General features: G+C 40.8%; 3 protein-coding genes across 5 annotated transcripts; all 3 read left to right on the forward strand.

Annotated features, from left to right (window-relative positions):
* Positions 1 to 2,926: 2,926 nt before the first annotated feature.
* Positions 2,927 to 3,965, forward strand: LOC120292627. The gene has a single exon (XM_039310904.1). The coding sequence runs from the start codon at positions 2,958 to 2,960 to the stop codon at positions 3,963 to 3,965; it is 1,008 nt and encodes a 335-aa protein (XP_039166838.1). The 5' UTR covers positions 2,927 to 2,957.
* An 8,172-nt stretch (positions 3,966 to 12,137) lies between these two features.
* LOC120292800 (S-norcoclaurine synthase 1-like) lies at positions 12,138 to 13,994 on the forward strand. 2 transcript variants are annotated; one of them, XM_039311236.1, is made up of 4 exons: positions 12,138 to 12,598; positions 12,718 to 12,965; positions 13,182 to 13,488; positions 13,582 to 13,994. In XM_039311236.1, the coding sequence occupies exons 1-4, from the start codon at positions 12,263 to 12,265 to the stop codon at positions 13,828 to 13,830; spliced, it is 1,140 nt and encodes a 379-aa protein (XP_039167170.1). In that variant the 5' UTR covers positions 12,138 to 12,262; the 3' UTR covers positions 13,831 to 13,994. The 2 variants fall into 2 exon arrangements, with proteins under 2 accessions (XP_039167170.1, XP_039167169.1); XM_039311235.1 differs by having other exon boundaries at positions 12,165 to 12,598; positions 13,182 to 13,506.
* A 2,979-nt stretch (positions 13,995 to 16,973) lies between these two features.
* LOC104441993 lies at positions 16,974 to 18,855 on the forward strand. Of its 2 annotated transcripts, none has more exons than XM_010055276.3 (2): positions 16,974 to 18,010; positions 18,487 to 18,855. In XM_010055276.3, the coding sequence occupies exons 1-2, from the start codon at positions 17,009 to 17,011 to the stop codon at positions 18,565 to 18,567; spliced, it is 1,083 nt and encodes a 360-aa protein (XP_010053578.2). In that variant the 5' UTR covers positions 16,974 to 17,008; the 3' UTR covers positions 18,568 to 18,855. The 2 variants fall into 2 exon arrangements, with proteins under 2 accessions (XP_010053578.2, XP_010053579.2); XM_010055277.3 differs by having other exon boundaries at positions 18,493 to 18,855.
* Positions 18,856 to 21,319: the final 2,464 nt, after the last annotated feature.

The following is a 21,319-nucleotide window of genomic DNA, read 5'->3' on the forward strand; positions in this document are numbered from 1 at the left end:
GCACCATCGCTCGATTATAGAGCTCGACAACCAGTATTTCCACAACATCCTCCAAGGCATGAGTCTCCAACCATCTGATACATGCCTTCGTCAATGACGATCATGAAGGTGCAATTTCAAGGTGTCTTGGAGAAGCTTTCTTCCACGCTTTTTATTACTCCATTGTGCAAGATGGGAAATATCAATGTGCTCACTGTGAAATGGAGATGTTGAGATAGACGTGTTAGTGTTATGTTGAGAAACATGAACGAATTGAGAAACATATATGAATCGTGTTAAATAAATTCTCACATCGAATAATTAGCATGGTATAGTGCAATTAGTATATCACAGTTGGCTTATAATTCATTGATTTAAATTTTTGAATGAAAGTGGATTTGACTAAATACGTTGATTGGTGAATATTTTAAGGATGAAATCTAGTGATGAATGATTGCACATGGAGCTTAATAATATTTGTGTGAAAAAAAAAGAAAAGATTTTGCTACCATATATACATCAGGGGCTTTAACAAAGTTTGGTTCTCTATGAAATCTAGTGACAAATGATTGCACATGGGGCTTAATAATATTTGTTTGAAAAAAATTAGATTTTGCTACCATAGATACATTAGGGGCTTTAACAAAGTTTGCTTCTCCATGATACATTGACGAAACCTTAACTTATGGTAAATATATCATATAAGTTTGAATTTCTTTTTCTTTTCTTTTTTTTTTTGAAAAAGGGCTAAAGTTGAATACAAAAATTTAATGTCGTAAATCTACTATCGTCATTTAATCACCGATAAAATATGAAGTAACTCTGTAGGAGGTAATTGAGAGAAACTAGTATCCAAGCACTTGTCAATTCCAATATTAGCAAGTTAGTCAGCAGAGCAATTTTCTTCGGGAAAGTTATATTGCACTTTTAAACTCAAAGTAAGAGTGCAACAATCTTCTGATATCTTTAATCAAAGCAGGGCCAAGATAATCAATCCTAAGCTCCGAACTAAGAAAATTAGTGATGGCTTTAGAGTCAATCTCAACAATAACCTTCTGAGATCCAAGTTTGAAATTTTTGGCGTCACATAAAAAAATTTAGGGTATATTTGTCACAATTAGCATAATTGAGGATTTTTTTATGGCTTTTTCCTTTTTTTTTTTTACTCTTCACTGCCAAACCAGTCTTTGCTTTTTTTTTTTTTTTTTTTGGTAAATACAAACCACTCTTTGTTGATCCTGATAAAAGACAAACTTAACCAAACTGATAATATAAAACTCACCCAACGTAAATTAATAAAAAAGCTGTAGAGTGCTGTTCATTGCTGCATTACATTGTGTCAAAATCTCTGGAGAGGGCCATGAATCGCCTAATTTCAAAGTAATTCTCCACGAAGTACTTAACAAGAGGTCGAGATCGTGCCACCAGACTAAACAAGTGACCGATCTTGCAAATTCTCCACAGATGGTGGCACTTCATCCCTAGACCATGGTGATCATTCGATGTCGGTCATCCGAGGTTAACTGACTTCCACTTCATCTTTCACCAACCGCCGCTTTTTTTCTTGTCATACTCTTAAATGTTTGGAACCTTGCCAGGCCTCATGGCCGGTTAATCTTGTTAAATATTGTGAAATCCAATGAGAGTACGGTAAACAGTGATAGCAACTATCTAAGAATGCAAAAGATTGCCGTCCAGAAGAAGCAGAAACTTTACCAAAAGGATTCCTACTTTAGCATCCTCAAGCAAACAGACGATCCCCTATTAACGTAACAAGCACGGGATTAAAGATGAGAGTGAAGAGATGTGACAAAAAATGGGGACTAAACAAAGATTGTAAAAGAATATAATTCTTGTCAAAGCTCACAAGTTTCTTACAACACCAAAACCTGGCAAGGCCACGGAACTGCTAGCGGTTCACGTGACAAACGTGGGTGACATTTTCAAGAGACTTCCGCATGCACGCACCTCTATTACTTCTCAATTTTTAACTTGAAAATTTCTAGCAGAAAGGGAACAAGACAAAATAATAGTGGTTTAGAGTATAATTATAGGTTGTGATAATAATACTTATTGTTGAATGAGCAGTGAATGGCTCGTCTTGCTGGTATATACATAAATAAAGGAGACTTTGGACTTAGCACGATGACTTGGAATTTAATCACCCTACCCATGGCACATACAAATGGATCGTAAAGATTTAGCATGACGACTTGGAATTCAAAGGGAAACAGACGTTATCCGACCTCGGTCTACGTTCTATTAAGCCAACGTTGTTTAAGGAACGATGTGTCACGTAATGACCCCTACACGAAAAATCGGCATTGCCTTCTGGCAACTGTTGATGGTAATCACCGAGTGAGTATGAAAATTCGTGGCGGAAGACATGTAATCCTTAGTTTTGGGCAATCTGATCAGTCATTCAGTCATGGCAACGATATTTCCATTTTGCTCTTGGAGCATCAAATGGCAGTGTTTCAATCCGCACGAGAGAGTTCAACCCATCAGCGTACTCTTTCGATCTGGACAATCCGCGTGTAATTTGTGAAGGATCAAGGTCACCCAAACCTCCTCAGATTGGAGATGCCCGAGGCTTTCATCTCCAAGTCATTCGCGAATTGAGTTTATTACACAGGAAGCAGGTTCTATCTTCTAGTGGTGAATAAAGCACATAAAACCATTCGAATTCTCCATGCAAGACAAGGCAAGAATATTCCCGCCAGGGTTTGCGGAGAAAGCCAACGTCGGATAAGAAGTCGAAATAAACAAATCGAAAAGATGGGCAAGGTATATATGCTGTGTGATGGGAAAGGAAACTGGATTTCCTGCCGCCATAAAAGGCCTGACCTCTAGGCAGCTAATCGCACCCCCTTCCCCATTCTGATTGAAAAGGGAGAGAGAGAGAGAGAGAGAGAGAGAGAGAGAGATGCAGATGCAGATTTTGCCATTTCAGCCACGAGCATCCCCTGACCCTCTGTATGATAGAGGAAACCGGTGAACATTGCAATGGATGCTCGAAACCCGTCATCGATGTTGGCTACGTTTGCCACGACTGCGGCTTCCTCCTCCACAAGAAGTGCGTCAAGTTGCCCCGGAAAGTCCTCCATCGTAATCATCAGAAACACCCTCTCACCCTCGAGTTCATTTCATCGGAAACCTTCAAGTGCGCCGTGTGCAAGAAAACTGGCTCAGGGCTCGTCTTCAAATGCGTCGATTGCAAATACAGCATGGACGTGACCTGTTTTTTAACGAATCAGCCATTTCCTGATGCCCTTCCTCAAGATGGTAAAACAAGGAAGCCACCGCATTCTACCGCGACAGTTTGTCTCCTCGCACAGCAGAGTAAAAGGAACTGCGCAGGATATGAACAGCAAATTACAGTTCCAGCTTGTTGCTGCAAGGAATGCGATCTGCTCACACTCCGCAAATCCTGTGCTCAATTGCAACGGCAGAGAGAACATCCTTGCCACCCTTCGCACTCCTTCACACCCCTTAAAGAAGCACGTGCAATCTGTGATGCCGGTCGGAAGAGCACTGGTGATTTTGTCAACCACTGCAACAAATGTTCATTTGACCTCGACTCGGTATGCAGTTGTCTCACACCTTCACTGAAACAGAAGAAGCACAATGATCTCCCTACTTGCTCCCAAGAATCGCATGGTCAAGTTTCATGTGATCCCTGCAGCACACCGTGGAGCAACAATCTTTTCCGATGCGTTAGCTGCAACTCTAATGTGCATTGCACTTGTCTTCCTCTTCCAAGCACCGTTAAGCACAAACACCATCCTCATTCTCTTACACTCAAAGAGCCCTCTCCCGAGGATGATTCAAGTAGGATTTGCTGCGCAACATGCGAGAAGAAGATATGCCCAAAGTCCCGGGCTTATTACTGTGCAGAATGCTGCTATGGAGTTCATCTTGAATGTGGTCCCCGAGGTAAACTCAGCCTTCCCTATCCCCCAGATTTATATAAAGCAGAGCTGTAAGGTGCCTGACCATACAACCTAACTAAGACGCAGTCTTTTCAATATACATCCGTCAGTCTCTGTGCTACCATAAAATGATTTTAACAGCTTCTTTTTGCTCATGTATACAAAATAAAAATTTCAATAAGAGGACTTAACTTCACTATAAATCATAACAAATTAAAATAAAGTAATTTGATTCATTCTTATTAGCAATCGACTTGTTTTTTGATAAACTAATCTTATAGTTGGCAGAAAATAGTTGGTTTGTTTCGCGAAATTAATGTAAAAAGTAATGGAAGGTGGTGGGGGGCGTGTGGCTTACCGCGAAGGTTCATTCTATTCACTTTGCTAATTCCATGATATATTGTCTCATCACCAGCATTGCTGCTAATCTCCAGATATTGTTTACATCTACACGTTATTCTTGATTTCCTCAATTTCATCCCTTCCTAATACAACATCTTCCATCCTAGGCAAAGGCAACTAACCAGATGAAGTGACTTAATATGGCTAACTTGACCTTTTTCCATGAACAGGACCAGCCGGACCGAGGGAAACTCATACAAGACATTGCAAGGGTCCGAGAAGAGCTAGAATCAATTACCGCTCAGCTGAAACAGGACAAATAGGATTGACGAAGATATAAGCATGAATAGGAAACCATTCCAACATAACACGACAGGAACCTGAGCTAAGAAAAAAGTGTGAAATACCCACCACTAAGTGAAAGTGAGACCCCATAGTCTTCGTTCTATTGAAACCATCATGCCTGAAACTCAGTAACGCTTACTGGAGTCAGGTCAGATATTTAGGACTTAGTACTTGTGTCATGCGTCTAAATGTATTACTGGAATGCACAAGCCAATCCACATGTGCAAAGGAAAGATCATCATGCTCCTAAATTATCAATAAATGATGCCACTCATAGATGGAATGCTCACGTCACTTTGTTTCAAATGACGGTGGACTGTGACTATAGAGAAAAAAAAAAAACCGCAAAAAGTACGAATTTACTGATAAGCATTGTAAACAATCCGAAAAGTTTGCTTCAAGGGAATTTTCTGCGTACTCTGAATCGATAGGCAATCTGGATTTGTGCAGATTACAAGAACTAAGATTTATCACTTGTCCAACAGAACACCAAGAAGACTGCAATAAAAATCAGAAATCACATCGGGCATCCCAGGGTGCCCAGTTAGCCTTAATAAGGATTTAACTGGGATTACGGGATAACATCCCCATTGGGCTTTCCCGCCAACCCCTCCAAAGGGAGGGGAGCTCACCTTGAATCCCCGTGAAGCCCTTCTCCTAGCATACTTAGGCTGGGTTCGGGAAATGAAAAGGCCCGGATAGCCCCCACGCGAGAGGGCTACCTGTTGGTGTAGGAACACCACGATGCTACACTAGTGGACTGACAGACGGATGAATCCGTATCTGGACCTCCTCAAGAAATTTACTTTGACTCCCAGTTTGAAAAACCCAATGGGAAACTCTCCATTGGAGAGAGTCATAACACCGGTTTAGTTCCTCAGCATGATCAACTCGACATCAGTCAGAAGTAACGAAGCAAAATTCAACAGTAAAGAGAGTACAACAACGGATAAATAGGAACATCATCTGTGCACAAGTGCAGGATATTTTCATTTATTTTTCTCACATGCCCAAGAGTGAAGAATTTAAGCTTTTCCTACATAAAGAGAACCCAAAGAAGAAGAGAAAAGCGATGACATCAATACCATCCGAATACACTGAAGAAAAGAGCGTAAGCTAAGGATGTCTGTGCTTTGGCGTTCATGCCCGAGGCCCCGAAAGAGAATTCATCTTCACTATACCAAATACGATCTTCAGCACAGAGAATCGGTTCACGAAGCTCCCCATTTGAGAGAACCCGAGGAAAATTAATCAAGAAGCCGACCCTTGTACAGATCAAAACCCGAGAAGAACAGAGGCTCGATTTGATGCTTCTCTTTGGTTGGACTTCTTTCAAACGGAAATCTATGTATTGACTCTCCATCAAATGACGGGATTTCAGGTGTCCATTATCGAAAAATCGGTTTGAACTTGGTGATTCATTGCCCATTGGAAAATGTTGCATGACTACTTGGAATTTGGCGGGAAACAAACACTGTTTGAGCTCCTTGTGATTTTGGTAATCTAATGTCATTTGAGGAACGATGTGTTACACAAGGCCCACCACATGAAAGTTCAGCATTGGCTCTAGGCTTTGCGATCCTTGGGAACATTCATTCCACTGTACGGTCTCGTGGATTTTGAAGACAAAGTGAGAGAGAATGAAAATCAAACTTAGGTATATTGAAAAGACTACGTGTTAATTAGATATACATTCGCGTACTCTTTCAATCTCTACACTCCGCATGTAATTTGTGAAGGATCAAGGTCACCCAAACCTCCTCAGATTGGAGATGCCCAAGGCTTTCATCTCCAAGTCATTCACGAATCGAGTTTACTTCGAGTTTACTTCACAAGAAGCAGATTCCATCTTCTAGTGGTTAATAAAGCACATAAAACCATTTGAATTCTTCATGCAAGACAAGGCAAGCATATTCCCATCAAGGTTTGGGAGAAGGCCAACGTCGGATAAGAACTCAAAAAAGACAGCGAAGGTATAAATGCTGTGTGATGGGAAAGGAAACTGGATATTTTTTCCGCCATAAAAGGCCTGACAAAGGAGAGAGAGAGATAAGGATGCAGATTTGCCATTTCAGCCACCAGCATCCCCTGACCCTCTGTATGATGGAGGAAACTGGCAAGCCTTGCAACAGATGCTCAAGACTTTCGCCAGTTTTGGATCCCGTAACTAAATATTTTGCACCAAGTGTTACATTTTGATTTTATTATAAGAGACTTAGATTCTGTGCTAGTATTGGATAGAGAGAGTCAAATACTAACGGAGATATATATCATAGAGTTCCGAATCTTATAAAATCGCTTAACACTCAAAGACCCTCTCTGTCCAATACCAACACAGAACCTAAGTCAATAGTAACCAATGTCGAAATCCAATCAACAGTTTGATCCTAACTCACTTTAACATACTAATGAAAGCCCATTAAAATCAAAGTGATTTGTACAATGTTGAAGCTAATTCGACAATAGTGCATATTAGCAAAAACACCTAGAAAGCACTGTTTTTAATTGAGTTTGAGGACATAACGTCAGAACCTAATTGACCATGCTAGATAGTGGAAATAACGCCTAGTAGACACTACTCTTTGGCACCCTTTTAAGCATCAACAGTTCCTACCCAAATCTTGTTGTCAATTCCATCTAAACGCTTTGCCTTCAACAGCGTCTCTTGACTTGGACACGTGACAATCAACTACTTTATCATCAAAATATATATCTCTACTTGTAGATCCACCAAAATCTAGCCCAAGGGCTCTCAAAATCCTTGGTCATCCTTCGTTTTCATGACTACCATGGGTTGGGTTGATGTAAATCACAGCCCGCACAGAATGGTGAGAATGATTTCAAAGGCTTTTATCCCTTGTGATTAGCACGTGATAGCAGAGGTATGTTTAGGTAATAACAACTATGTTTGCCACAACGCAACTTCCTCCTCCATAAGAAGTGTGCCAAGTTGCCCTAGAAAGGAAACTACAAACAGTATGAATTTACGAAAGGATTAGTGAAATACCAATACTATTGCAAAAAGCAAGCAATCGAACAATAAAATTGACAAAACAAGAAAATAAATTGGACACTAAATCTACGCAGTTTAATTGTAGCGACTTACGTCCATGGGACACTGATGAGCAGTAACGAATTTCACTAGAGATCATACAATATATGGAGATTACAATCACACTTAAGTCATTTAAATACTCTCAATATTTCCCAAGTTCCAATAACACTCAATAACTCACATAGTGTTCTACCTTACAAATACTCGTGAGATAATCTTTCAATCTCATAAAAGAATTATACACAAATTTTTATCATAAGAATTTAATCGACTTTAACACATAAGCTTTTGATGTAATTACATGAACGAAACCAATGAGATAACCCACTGCCAAGCACTCTCGGTAAAAGGCGCTCCAATATCTCTCTCCCTGATCAACTTGCAGTGAACCTATCTATTTGAAACTCAGCTGGCCGAATATTGGTTTCCAAAGTCCATGTTTTGGACTTTCCAAATTTTTCCCTTTCTTTAATGCCGACTTCAACGAGGAAACGATATTCCGTGTGGTTCGGTCAATAAATCCAAGTTAGGACTTTTCCTCTTTCTTTCCTCCTTGACCGACTTGAATATCGCTGGGCATAATTTCCGTAGATTTCAAAACAAGATTATATCCAATACAAAAGTTCAAACTCATATTACTTTCCATTCTTGACCACATCTTCAACACGAAATAATATCCGTAATCTTTAAGATGCCATTGAACTTTCATGTGTTGAGCACATGATTCAATTTGGTTAAAATCGTTTAACAAGCTCAAACTCAAGACATATTTAAATAGATACTGCCGGAAAATTAACCATCATTGAGAGGTCCTTGAAGAAAACAATCGATGGATGGAGGAAAAAGAAGAACAACTTGAATATAAAAAGAGACTGATGAGCATTAAGCAATTTCAAAAAGTTTGCTTCGAGGAAATTTTCTAAGTACTTTGCATCAATAGGCGGTCTAGTACTAATTTTATCACCTGTTCAGCGGAGAACGCTAAGAAGACTGCAATAAAAATCAGAAATCACACTCATGTCGGCACGCATATCCATCGGTGTAGTATCACCACAATGCTACACTAGTGGACTGGCAGACGGATGAATTCCGAGCAAGGCCTCCCTAAGAAAATTACTTTAGACTCCCACTCTGAAACACCCAATTTGAGAATCTCCTTTAGAGGGAGTCATAACACCAATCTCGTTCCGCAGTATGATCTACTCGACATCACTCACAAGCGATGACACAAAAGACAACAGTAAAGAGTGCACAATAACGGATAATCGGAACATCAGTTAGGCACAGCTGTAGGAAATTTTCCTCTCTTTTTTCTCCCTCACATATCCAAGAGTGAAGAATCTGATCTTGTCCTCCATGAAGAGAACCCAAAAAAAGAAGAGAAAAGCGACGGCATCAATACCATCCGACGACACTGAAGCTAAGCGCGTAAGCTAAGGACATCTGTTCTTCCACGAGTCCTAAAAAGAAAATTCATCTTCGCTATACCAAATACAATCTTCAGTGCGGCGAATCAGTTCACGAAGCTCACGACTTGAAGAACCCAAGAATGGTCCAAACCCTGAGAAGAACAGAGGCTTGATTTGATGCTTCTCTTTGGTCCTAAACATTTTCCATTAGTACTAAGTCAGTCATAAACTTTTCAATTCAACAAATTTAGTCCCAAACATTTTCACATCGGTACCAATTCAATCATTCCAGCTAATTTAAGCCAGAAATTACTTATGTGGTTGTCGGCAATCTTATGTGACGACACGTGGCAAATTTTATAATTTTTTTTATATTTTTCAGATTTTTTTTAAATTATTATTTTCATTTTTTTTTCTATTTTTCTATTTTCTATTTTCTTTTTCTTTTTCCTTTCTCTTTACCCCTTGGTCAACGAGGTCGCTAACCGACCATCGCTAGCCACAGCTGGTCGGGCAAGGTCCCCGCACCCTCACCGGCCACTGGCGAGGGCCCAAACCCATGCCACTTGGCTGACAAGGGCCACCGCGCCCTCGTCGTTGGCCACAAGCGAGGGCCTCTGCACCTTCATTAGCCATAGGCAAGGTGCGAAGGCCCATGCTCGTGGCAGGTGAGAGCCGTGACGCCTCAAGCGAGGCCATCGTAGCCCTCACCTGGATTTGGGCGAAGGCCTAATGCCCTTGCTCATGGCGGGTGAGGGTGCGGTAGCCCTCACCTAGATCTAGGTGAGGGCTACCGCACCCTCATCCACCATGAGTGAGGACCGCGGCGCCCTCACTTGTGGCCAACGAGGCATAGAGGCCCTCACCTGGATTTGAGCGAGGGCCAACGCCCTTGCTTGTGGCCAACAAGGGCACGGTAGCCCTCGCCAATGGCTGGCAAGGTCACAGGGGCCCTCGCCCCGATTAGCCTATGGTCGGTGATGGTCGGTTGATGACCTTGCTTGCCAAGGGATAAGGATAAAGGAAAAGAAAAAGACAGAGAAAAAAAAGTAAAAAAAAATTTTAAAAATCTGAAATATTATAAAATTTGTCCACGCGACGTCACATAAGACCGCCAGTGGTCATGTCAGTAATTTCCGACTTAAATTAGCTAAATAGATTGAACTGGTACCAATGTAAAAAAATTTAGGACTAAATTGGTCCGATTAAATAGTTTAGAATTGAATTGGTATCAATACAAAAAGGTTTAGGACTTTTTTTGTACTTTTCCCAAATCTATGTATTGGCTCTCCATCAAATGAAGGAATTTCAGGTCTCCATAATCGAAGAATCAGCTCGAACTTGGTGATTCAGTGCCCATCGGGAAATGTTGCATGATGACTTGGAATTCAGCGGAAACAAACGTTGTTCGAGCTCGTTCTGATTTTGGTAATCTAATGTCTTTTAAGGAAGGACATATTACACAATGCCCACCACATGAAAGTTCAGCATTGGCTCTAGGCTTTGCGATCCTCGGGAACATTCATTCCACAGTACGGTCTCGTCGATTTTGAAGGCGAAGTGAGATCACCAAGAATGGGAGGTACTTAGCAGGCACATGTTGGGGCGATTTTTGAGCTGTAGATGAGTCACGACTGTCCTTCAGAATCCCAATAAGCTTTCTAAATAGGGTGCGCCATCGCTAGATTACCTGACACCTTTCAGGTTCCGACAACCACTTCCTCAACATTCTCCAAGGGAGAGGTCTCCAACCATTTGATGAATGCCCTTGTCGTTGTCGATGACAATCTTGAAGGCGTAATTTCAAGACGTGTCTGGACTTGACGCCTCGAATGGAGAAACTTTCTTCTGCGCTTTTGAAACTCAGTTATGCAAGATAGAGAACAAAACTCAGTTGTGCAAGATAGAATGTGCTCATTGAAAGTGAATTGTATTGGGAAAATTCCACATCAAACAGTTAGTGCAATGTAGAACAATTAATATATCGTAATTAGTTCATAACTTTTAAATAAATATAAATCCAACTAGATATGTGTCTTCTAGCACCCATGTAGTTAAATTGTTCATTGACAAAACATGAAGTAACTTTACAGGAATCTGTTGTTATCTTTAAACAAAACAGGGCCGGCATTATCAATCATAAGCTCTAAGCTAAGAAGGTTAATGATGAATTTAGAAGCGATCTCAATGATGATCTTATGAAATCCAAATTTGAGATTTTTAAGGTTACAGAGAAAAATTTAAGATAAATGTACTAATGTCGGCAGAACTTGGGATTTTTTGGGATTTTTTGGAGATTTTTTGGAGATTTTTTCGCTTCTTTTATTACTATTTGCTGCCGAACCAGTATTTGTTGATTTCTATAAAGACAAACTTAACCAAATTGATAATAAAAAAAACTGACAAACTTAACCTAACTGATAATCTAATAAAAAACTTACCCAACATAAATTAACAAAATACGTGTACACTGCAGTTCATTGCTGCACTACAATGTATCGGACCTAAAAAGCTCTGGACAGGGCCATGAATCACCAAATTTCAAAGTAATTCTCCACAAAGTACTGAACAGGAGGTCGAGATCATGCCACCAGAATAAACAAGTGACCAATCTTGCAAATTCTCCATAGATGGTGGCACTTCATCCCCGGACTGTGGTGATCATTCGATGTCGCTCATCCGAGGTGATCATTAAATGTTTGTCATGGCGTGTTAATCTTGTCAAATATCGTGAAATCCAATGAGAGTACAGTAAGCAGCGATAGCAACCATCTAAGAATACAAAAGACTGCCGTCCAGAAGAAGCAAAAACTTAACCAAAAGGATTCCTATTCTATCATCCTCAAGCAAACAAACGATACCCTATAACGTAACAAGCACGGGATTAAAGATAAGAGCGAAGAGATGTGACAAAAAATGGGGACCAAACAAAGACCTGAAGAATATATAATTCTTGTCAAAGTCTTCTGATAGCACCCACAAGTTTCTTACAAGAACCAAAGCCTGGCGAGCCTGTGGAACTGCTAGCAGTTAACGTCACAAATGCGGTTGACAATTTCAAGAGACTGCCACATTCACGCACCTCTAGTATTTCTCAAATTTTAACTAGAAAATATCTAGCAGAAAGGGAACAAGACAAAATAAGAGTGGTTCATAGTTATAGATTGTGATGAGAATACTTATTGTTGAATGAGCAGTGAATGGGTCGTCTTGCTAGTATGTACATACATAAGAGGAGACTTTGGGCTTCGAGACCCACTGTGGTTAACCTGGAGTCATGGAGACTGAGGTGCTTTACAGGACTGACCTCGGCGGTTCCCTCCCCTGTCAAAAACGTCCAAGCTCTCGCGTCTGAGGGCCTGAAGGAGGTTCCATCTCGCTATCTACGGCCAGCATCTGAACTTGAAGAAGTGTGTGAGACCGAGTCTCTTGAGATTCCTGTCATAGACATGATCAAGCTCGGTGAAGATCACCCTGATCACAGAGACGAAATCAAGAAGTTCCATTTGGCTTGTAAGGAATGGGGCTTCCTCCAGGTGCACAATCTTGAATCTTTCAAATCAAACCAAATTTATTTCATATCATGTTAATGGCATATTTTCAAAAGTTTCAACTTCCCAGTACTGATATGAAATTGATTCTCATGATGACACAGTTGATAAACCATGGCATATCAGAAGAGTTCATTCATCAAGTGAAGACAAATACAGAGGATTTCTTTAAGCTGCCATTTGAAGAGAAGAATAATTACGAGCAGTTACCTAACTCCATTGAAGGCTACGGCCAAGCTTTTGTTATGTCGGAAGACCAGAAGCTTGACTGGAATGACATGCTCCTCCTTTTTGTACAACCTGCTTCCCAAAGAAACCTCAGGTTTTGGCCAAAGAACCCTGCCTCTTTCAGGTGAGTTGAAACAGATCAATCACATAGTAAAATTTCCTAGGACAGCTATGCACATACAAAGAAACGAAGTAGCAAGAACATAATAATATATCTCCATCATCCAAGAGTCAGAGAAGTACACACACAGTCGCCAAATGAGTCTAGCCAGTTCTTTTTCTTCTCTCTCTTTCTTGGGGATGAACAAAAGATAACATCAAATTCGGTTCTACATCTCAGAGCAACCCTGGAGAGTTACTCTTCAGAATTGGTACGCATTTCGCTTTTCCTCCTAAGGGCTATGGCCAAGAACTTAGGAATTTCTCCGGATGTGCTTGCAAGCATGTTTGAAGAGGGGATACAAGGGATAAGACTAAACTACTATCCACCGTGCAAGCGAGCAAAGGAGGTCCTGGGTCAAACCTCACACTCTGATGCCACCGGAATAACCCTGCTAACACAAGTGAATGATGTAGACGGATTGCAAATCAAGAAAAATGGCAAATGGCTACCTATTGAACCTGTTCCCAGGGCATTCATTGTCAATGTAGGCGATGTCATTGAGGTAGTACCATAATTTCACTACCCCTTCCCCCATGTGTAAAAGTGATCCCATGATCGATCTTCATATCTGCTGCAGATAATGAGCAATGGACAGTACAAGAGCATAGAGCATAGAGCAGTGGTGAATCCAGAAAAGGAACGCCTCTCAATTGCTGCATTTCACAGTCCAAATATAGAAGCTTCGATCTGTCCATTTCCAGATCTTGCTAGAAAGAGCGGTGCACTGTACAAAACAACAAATCACGAGGATTACATGAGGCTGGTTGTCGCGAGCAGAGTCGATGGTAAAAGCCTGTTGGACCAATTCCGACTTTGTGATGTATGAATAGCTTGTATGATGAAGATCATTTAAAACTTGTTGGTGTGTGTACCAAGTTAATCAAGAAAATGGACTGCAGTCTCATAGATGTGGAAAGAAACTAAAGGTTCTGCAATGACCATGTTTTGCTTAAAAATGATGTAAAGATATCCTCAAGCATTCAGATAGAATACAAGGTATTTTATGCAGAGCACCATAACATCAATATAAATTACTCCATCTCCAACCAAAGCATGTCAATGGTTAGATTCTCCAAAAGCATGTGAACGGACTGGTAAGATACTGCTTCTTAGTTCCCATGAACGGTAATGTTAGACCATCCTTTAGAAGTAAATCATCAGGACCAAAAAACATATACTTCTGAAGAAGCTTGCTTGATGACCATTTTAGCATTCTAGACAATTAGGTGGTTACCGAAGCAAACCTAGATCATATGTCGCCCCTTTGGATGCCTTTACCACCATGCTACAATGATCCAAGAACATCGTGAGCATACGATAAAGACATCCAAAGAAGCGTGTGACATCCAGGCTTGATCATGGTAAGAACTGAGGAAATATTGTGCGGCCAAACTATTTGAATGCTTACACTCAACAAATTCTGACGGTATAGCATAGGATGCAAATAACAGTCAAATTGTTATACTGGCAGAGCGACCGGCAAGCATTCTACTTGGGACAACTCAACAAGAGAGACAAATCGCTTTGCTTTTACACTGATTGGCTACATGCGCAACCCAAAGATCGAATTTTTATTTATCCCGACCTCATGGGAGTAGAGAGAATGAAAATCGAACTTAGGACTGTGCAAATAACCACAAGTTCGTACACCTAAGCAAGCACTTGCAGCCAAGTTACCAATGTACAGATACCAACGTAGAAACTTCTATGAAACATGGAATGCCTAACTAAGCAAAAACTGCATGATCCACGATCAGATTGACATCAAATTTATAAATTTCTTCAGGCCAAGGCTTTTGTCATAGAAGAGCACAATATCAACAATAACTACACTGTCCTCATCAATGCTGGAGTTTAGACACCCATTGTGCATTACAGGATTAAGGTTTATTACCTGTCCAGCAGAAAAACGCCAAGCAGACTGCAATAAAAATCAGAAGTCACACTTGATGCCGGCACACATATCAATCAGTTTAGTAACACCACAGTGCTACAACACGGATGAAATCCTCACAAGACCTCCCCAAAAAATTTACTTTTGACTCCCATTCTGAAACACCTAATTCCGGACTCTCTTCGAGAAAGTCACCACACCAATTCCGTTCCTCAGCATGATCTAATAGCAACAGTCAAAAGCAATGGCAAAGAAAACAGAAGTCAACATTATACAGAGAACAAAAGCAAAGAACGCACAATAACGGATAAATAGGGAGATCAGCTGCGCATAATTACGGGAAATTTTCAATTTTTTTTCCCTCATGTATGCAAAAGCGAAGAATTTGAGCTTGTCCAGCATGAAGAGAACCCAGAAAAGAAGAGAAAAGACAAAAGCGACGACACCAGCGCATGGAAGCTAAGAATATATGTGCTATGGCAATCATGCCCGATCGGCCGAAGGAGAAATCATCTTCGCCATACCAAGTTTCGTCATCAGAATCAAGAACCGATTCACGAAGCTCCGGACTTGAGAGAGACCAAGAATGGATAATCAAGAAGCCAGCCGACCCTTGTGCACATCCATCCAGACACCCAGAAGAAGAACCAAGGTTCGATCCGATTCTTCTCTTATGCATAACCATTTTGGGTTTTGCGCTGTCTGTTAATTTAATCTGGAAAAATCAATAAAAATGGTCATCGACAATTTAAAGATTTTGCACGATGACTCGGAATTCAACGGGAAACAAACACTGTTCGACCTCGGTCTAATGTTTCGATAATCCAACGTTGTTTAAGGAAAGATATGTTACGCAATGCCCACCACACGAAATATTGGCATTGCCTTCCAGCAAATGTTGATGGTAATCACCGATCGAGTATGAAATTTTGTGGCGGAAGACATGTAATCCTTAGTTTCGGCAATCTGATCGGTCATTCAATCATGGCAACAATATCTTCAGTTTGCTCTTAGAGCGTCAAATGGTAGTGTTTTAATCCGCACGAGAGAGTTCAACCCATTCACATACTCTTTCAATCTCGACACTCCGCATGTAATTTGCGAATGGTCAAGGTCACCCCAACCTCCTTAGATTGGAGATTCTTAAGGTATTCATCTCCAAGTCATTCGCAGATCGAATCTATTTCACAACAAGCAGGTTATATCTTCTGGTGGTTAGTAAAGCACATGAAACCATTCGAATTCACCAAGCAAGACAAGGCAAGCATATTCCCACCAAGTTTTGCCGAGAAAGATAAGAACTCAGAATGAAGGGAAATGACATCAATAGTCTATTAACTTTAATCTAATGTGTAATGTAATATGAATTTTTAATTTGTTTAATGTGATTTTTGAACTTTAGCTCAATATGCAATATGATTCCTGAACTTTCAATTTGTTTGATAATGTCCTTGGACTTTAGGTACTTGGAAGGCCTTACTCTCATTTCGGCTCTTGTTCAACTTAGTGCCTGAACCATATAAAATTATTCAACATAATCCCTGAATTTTTACTCAATATATAATGTAGTTCCTAAATTTTAGCTTAATATGTAATGTGATTTATGAACTTTTAATTTGTTTGATAATGTCCTTGGACTTTTGGTACATGAGAGGCCCTACTCTCATTTCAACTGTTGTTCAACTTAGTCCTTAAAAAATATAAAAATATTCAATATAGTCATTTCAATTCAAGTTTAGAGAAAACGTTAAATATTTTTATATAGTTTAGGGATTAAGTTGAATGCATACCAAAAGTCCAAAGATCATATCAAATAAATTAAAAATTCATGGATCATATTACATATTGAGCTAAAATTTAAAGATCACACTAAAAAAAATTAAAAGTTCAGTGTTTATATTATATATTGAACGAAAGAACAATTGTGTCATTGTCCCTAGATGAACATCTTTGGCAAGTAATAAAACTGAAAAGATAGGGAAGGTATAAATGCTGTGTGATGGGAAAGGAAACTGGATTTCCTTCCCACCATAAAAGGCCTGACCTCCAGGCTCCAATTCGCCCCCCTCCATTCTGATTGAGAAGGACAGAGAGAGAGAGAGAGAGAAGGATGCAGATTTGCCATTGCAGCCACGAGCATCCCCTGGCCCTCTGTATGATGGAGGACACCGGCGAGCCTTGCAAGGGACGCTCGAGACCCATCTTGGATCTCGGCCACGTCTGCCACCGCTGCGGCTTCCTCCTCCACAAGAAGTGCGAGAAGTTGCCTCGGAAAGTCCTCCTCCGGGTTCATCCCAAACACCCTCTCACCCTTCAATTTTCATCGGAAACCTTCAAGTGCGGCGTCTGCAAGAAAACTGGCTCGGGGCTCACCTTCCAATGCGGCGAGTGCAAATACAACGTGGACGTGACCTGTTTCTTAACAAATTTCCCATGTACTGATTTCCCTCCTCAAGAATGTAAAACAAGGAAGCTACCGCGTTCCACCGCGACACTTTGTCTCTGCGCACAGCAGAGTAAAAGGAAATGTACAGGATGTGAACAGCAAATTTCGGGTTCAGCTTGTTGCTGCAAGGAATGCGATCTGCTCACACTCCACAAATACTGTGCTCAATTACCACGGCAGAGAGAAAATCCTTGCTGCCTTTCGCACTCCCGCGCGCTTCTTAAAGAAACATGTGCAATCTGTGATGCCTGTCGGAAGATCAATGGTGGCTCTGTGTACCATTGCGACAAATGTTCGTTCGACCTCGACTTGGTATGCACTTGTCTCGCACCTTCACTGAAACTGGAGAAGTGTAATGACTTCCCTTCTTGCTTCAAAGAATCGCGTGGTCAAGTTTCATGTAATTCCTGCAGCACTCCGTGGAGCAACAATCTTTACCGATGCGTTAGCTGCAACTTTAATGTGCACTGCACTTGTCTTCCTCTTCCAAGCACCGTTAAGCACAAACACCATCCCCATTCTCTTACGCTCAAAGAACCTACTCCCAAGGATGATTCAAGTAGGATTTGCTGCGCAGCATGCAAGATGAAGATATGCCCAAAGGACCGGGCTTATTACTGTGCAGAATGCTGCTATGGAGTTCATCTTGAATGTGTGGTCCCCGAGGTAAACTCAGCCTTCCCTATCCCTCAGATTTATATAAAACGGAGATGGAAGGTGCCTAACCATACAACCTAACTAAGACGCAGTCTTTTCAATATACATCCGTCAGTCTCTGTGCTACCATAAAATGATTTTAACAGCTTCTTTTTGCTCGTGTATACAAAATAAAAATTTCAATAAGAGGACTTTACTATAAATCATATCAAACTAAAATAAAGTTATTGATTCATACCCATTAGCAGTCGAATCGTTTTTTTATATACTAATCTTATAATTGGCAGAAAAAAGCGTGCGGCTTACCACAAAGGTTCATTCTATCTACTTTGCTAATTAAATGATATATCCTCTCATCACCTACACATTATTCTTGATTTCCTCAATTTCTTCCCTTCCTAATACAACATCTTCCATCCTAGGCAAAGGCAACTAATCAGATGAAGTGACTTAATATAGCTAATTCGATCTTGTTCCATGAATAGGAGCAGCCGGACCGAGGGAAACTCGCGGAAGACATCGCAAGGGTCCTAGAAGCGCTAAATGCAATTGCTGCTCAGCTGTAACGGGACAAAGAATCCGGATAGACGAAGATACAAGCGTGAGTAGGAAAATATTCCAACATAACACAACAGCAACCTGAGCTAATAAAAAAAATGAAATGCCGACAAATAAGTGAAAGTGAGATTCTATGATCTTCGCTCTGTCGATACCATTGTGTCTAAAACTTAGTGACACTTACTTGAATCAAGTAAGATAGTTAGGACTTAGTACTTGTGTCATGCATCTAAATGTTTTACTATAATGTAAAAGCCTATCCACATGTGCAAAGGAAAGATCGTCATGCTCCTAAATTATCCATAAATGATGCTACTCATAGATAGAATGCTCACGTTACTTCGTTTCATACGGTGGTGGACTATGACCATAAAAAAGAAATTACAAAAAGTACAAATTTACAAAAGGATCGGTGAAATACTCATACTATCGTAAAATTAACCATCATCTGGAAATCCTCGAAGAGAACAATCAGCAGATGGACAAAAAAGCAGAACAACTCGAATGCGAAAAGAGACTAATAAGCATTGTAAAAAATTCCAAAAAGTTTGCTTCAAGGAAATTTTCTGAGAACTTTGAATTGATAGGCGATCTGTGATCTGTGCATATTACAAAAACTAATATTTATCACCTGTCCAGTAGAGAATGCTAAGAAGACTACAATTAAAAAATCCGAAATCACATTCAATGTTGTAAGCATACTTATCGAAGTAGTAACACCACAATGCCCACTAGTGGATTAGCAGACGGATGAATTCCTATCAAGGCCTCCCTAAGAAAATTACTTTTGACTCCCAATCTAAAACACCCAATTTGAGATTCTCCATTGGAGAGTCATAACACCAATCTTGTTCCTTAGCATTATCTACTCGACGTTAGTCAAAAGCAACAACACAAAGTAAAGGGAGCAAAATAACGGATAAATGGGAACATCAACTGTGCACAGTTGCAGGAATTTTATTTTTTCCCCTCGCATATCCAAGAGTGAAAATTTGAGCTTGTCCTCCATGAAGAGGACCCAAAAGGAAGAGAAAAGCGACGGCATTAACACCATCCGGCGACACAAAAGCAAAGAGCGTAACCTAAGAACATATGCTCTTTCCCGAGCTCCAAAAAGAAAATTCATCTTCGCTATACCAAATACGATCTTCAGCGCGGAGAAACAGTTCACGAGGCTCCCGACTTGAGCGAACCCAAGAATGGTTCAAGAAGCCCACCCTTGTGCAGATCCAAACCTCGAGAAGAACAGAGGCTTGATTTGATGCTTCTCTTTGGTTGGACTTGTTTCAGGTGGAAATCTGTGTATTGACTTGACTCTCCATCAAATGATGGAATTTCGGGTGCCCATTATCAAAAAATCAGCTCGAACTCGGTGATTCAATGCCCATCAAAAAATGTTGCACAGCGACTTGGAATTCAGCGGGACACAAACGTTGTGGGACATTGTTCTGGGTTTGGTAATCTAATGTCATTTGAGGAACGACACATTACACAATGCCCACCACATGAAAGTTCAGCATTGGCTCTAGGCTTTGCGATCCTCGAGAACATTCATTCCACAATACAGTCTCGTGGAATTTGAAGGCAAAGTGAGATTACCAAGAAGGGAGGTACTTAGCAGGCACATGCTAGGGCGATTTTTGAATTGTAGATGAGTCATGGGCATCCTCCGGAATCCCACTAAGCTTTCTAAATATCGTGCACAATCGCTTGATTACATGACCCTTTCGAGTTCGACAACCACTACCTCCTCAACATCCTCCAAGGCAGGGGGTCTCCTACCATCTGATAAATGCCTTCATCGATGACTATAATGAAGGTGTAATTTTAAGGCATGTCTGGACTTACGCCTTCGGGGAAGAAGCTTTTTCCGCTATTTTTGAAACTCCGTTGTGTGAGATCGGGAACATCAATGTGCTCACCAAAAATGAAATGGAGATGTTGGGATACACAAGTGTTACGCTGAGAAATATGCATGAATTGTCTTCAAGAGGACCTACATCAAACAATGAGTACGGTGTGGATAAGTTAATATATCATAATTAACCCATAACTCAATAGCTTAATTTTTTAGTGAAGTGAGTCAATTGGATATGTTGACAGGGTCGGACTTAGGCGTGAATATCTCAAGGAAAAATGATTATCCATGGGGCTTCCAATCAGATTTTGCCAATGGTTTGCTACCAAAGATACATTAAGGGCTTTAACAAGGATGTCCCTCCTCTAGAATGTGAAACAAGGAAGCTACCGCATTCCACCGTGACAATTTGTCAACTCACACGGCAGGGTAAAAGGAGTTGTGCCGGATGTGAACAGCAAATTCCGGGTCTAGCTTGTTGCTGCAAGAAATGCGATATGCTCACGCTTCACAAATCTTGTGCTCATTTGCCACCGCAGAGAGAACATCCTTGCCACCCTTCGCACTCGTTGGCACTCCTTAAAAAAGCGCGTTTAATCTGTGATGCCTGTCGGAAGATCACCAGTGGTTTTGTGTACCACTGCGACAAATGTTCGTTCGACCTCGACTCGGCGTGCACTTGTCTCCTACCTTCATTAAAACAGGAGAAGCATAATGACCTCCCTACTCGCTTCGAAGAATCGAACGGTCGAGTTCCATGCAATTCCTGTGGCACAGCGTTCAGCAACAACCTTTGCCAAGGCGTAAAGAAGCAAAAGGAGGAGAAGGTAGAAGGCGAGGGCTTAGTCCTCGCCACCACCTCTTTGCCATCACCGACCCTTCTAGCAATGATGGGGGAGGGT

The sequence above is a fragment of the Eucalyptus grandis genome, chromosome 4, assembly GCF_016545825.1.
Source record: "Eucalyptus grandis isolate ANBG69807.140 chromosome 4, ASM1654582v1, whole genome shotgun sequence".
NCBI classification, from domain to species: Eukaryota; Viridiplantae; Streptophyta; class Magnoliopsida; order Myrtales; family Myrtaceae; genus Eucalyptus; species Eucalyptus grandis.

Coding starts and splice junctions, on each gene's coding strand:
- LOC120292627 (XM_039310904.1), top strand. CDS start 2,958: ATGATAGAGGAAACCGGTGAACATTGCAATGGATGCTCGAAACCCGTC.
- LOC120292800 (XM_039311235.1), top strand. CDS start 12,263: ATGGGTCGTCTTGCTAGTATGTACATACATAAGAGGAGACTTTGGGCT. Junction 12,966..13,181: donor AAGAACCCTGCCTCTTTCAG/GTGAGTTGAAAC, acceptor TCTACATCTCAG/AGCAACCCTGGAGAGTTACT. Junction 13,507..13,581: donor ATGTAGGCGATGTCATTGAG/GTAGTACCATAA, acceptor TATCTGCTGCAG/ATAATGAGCAATGGACAGTA.
- LOC104441993 (XM_010055276.3), top strand. CDS start 17,009: ATGCAGATTTGCCATTGCAGCCACGAGCATCCCCTGGCCCTCTGTATG. Junction 18,011..18,486: donor TTGAATGTGTGGTCCCCGAG/GTAAACTCAGCC, acceptor TTCCATGAATAG/GAGCAGCCGGACCGAGGGAA.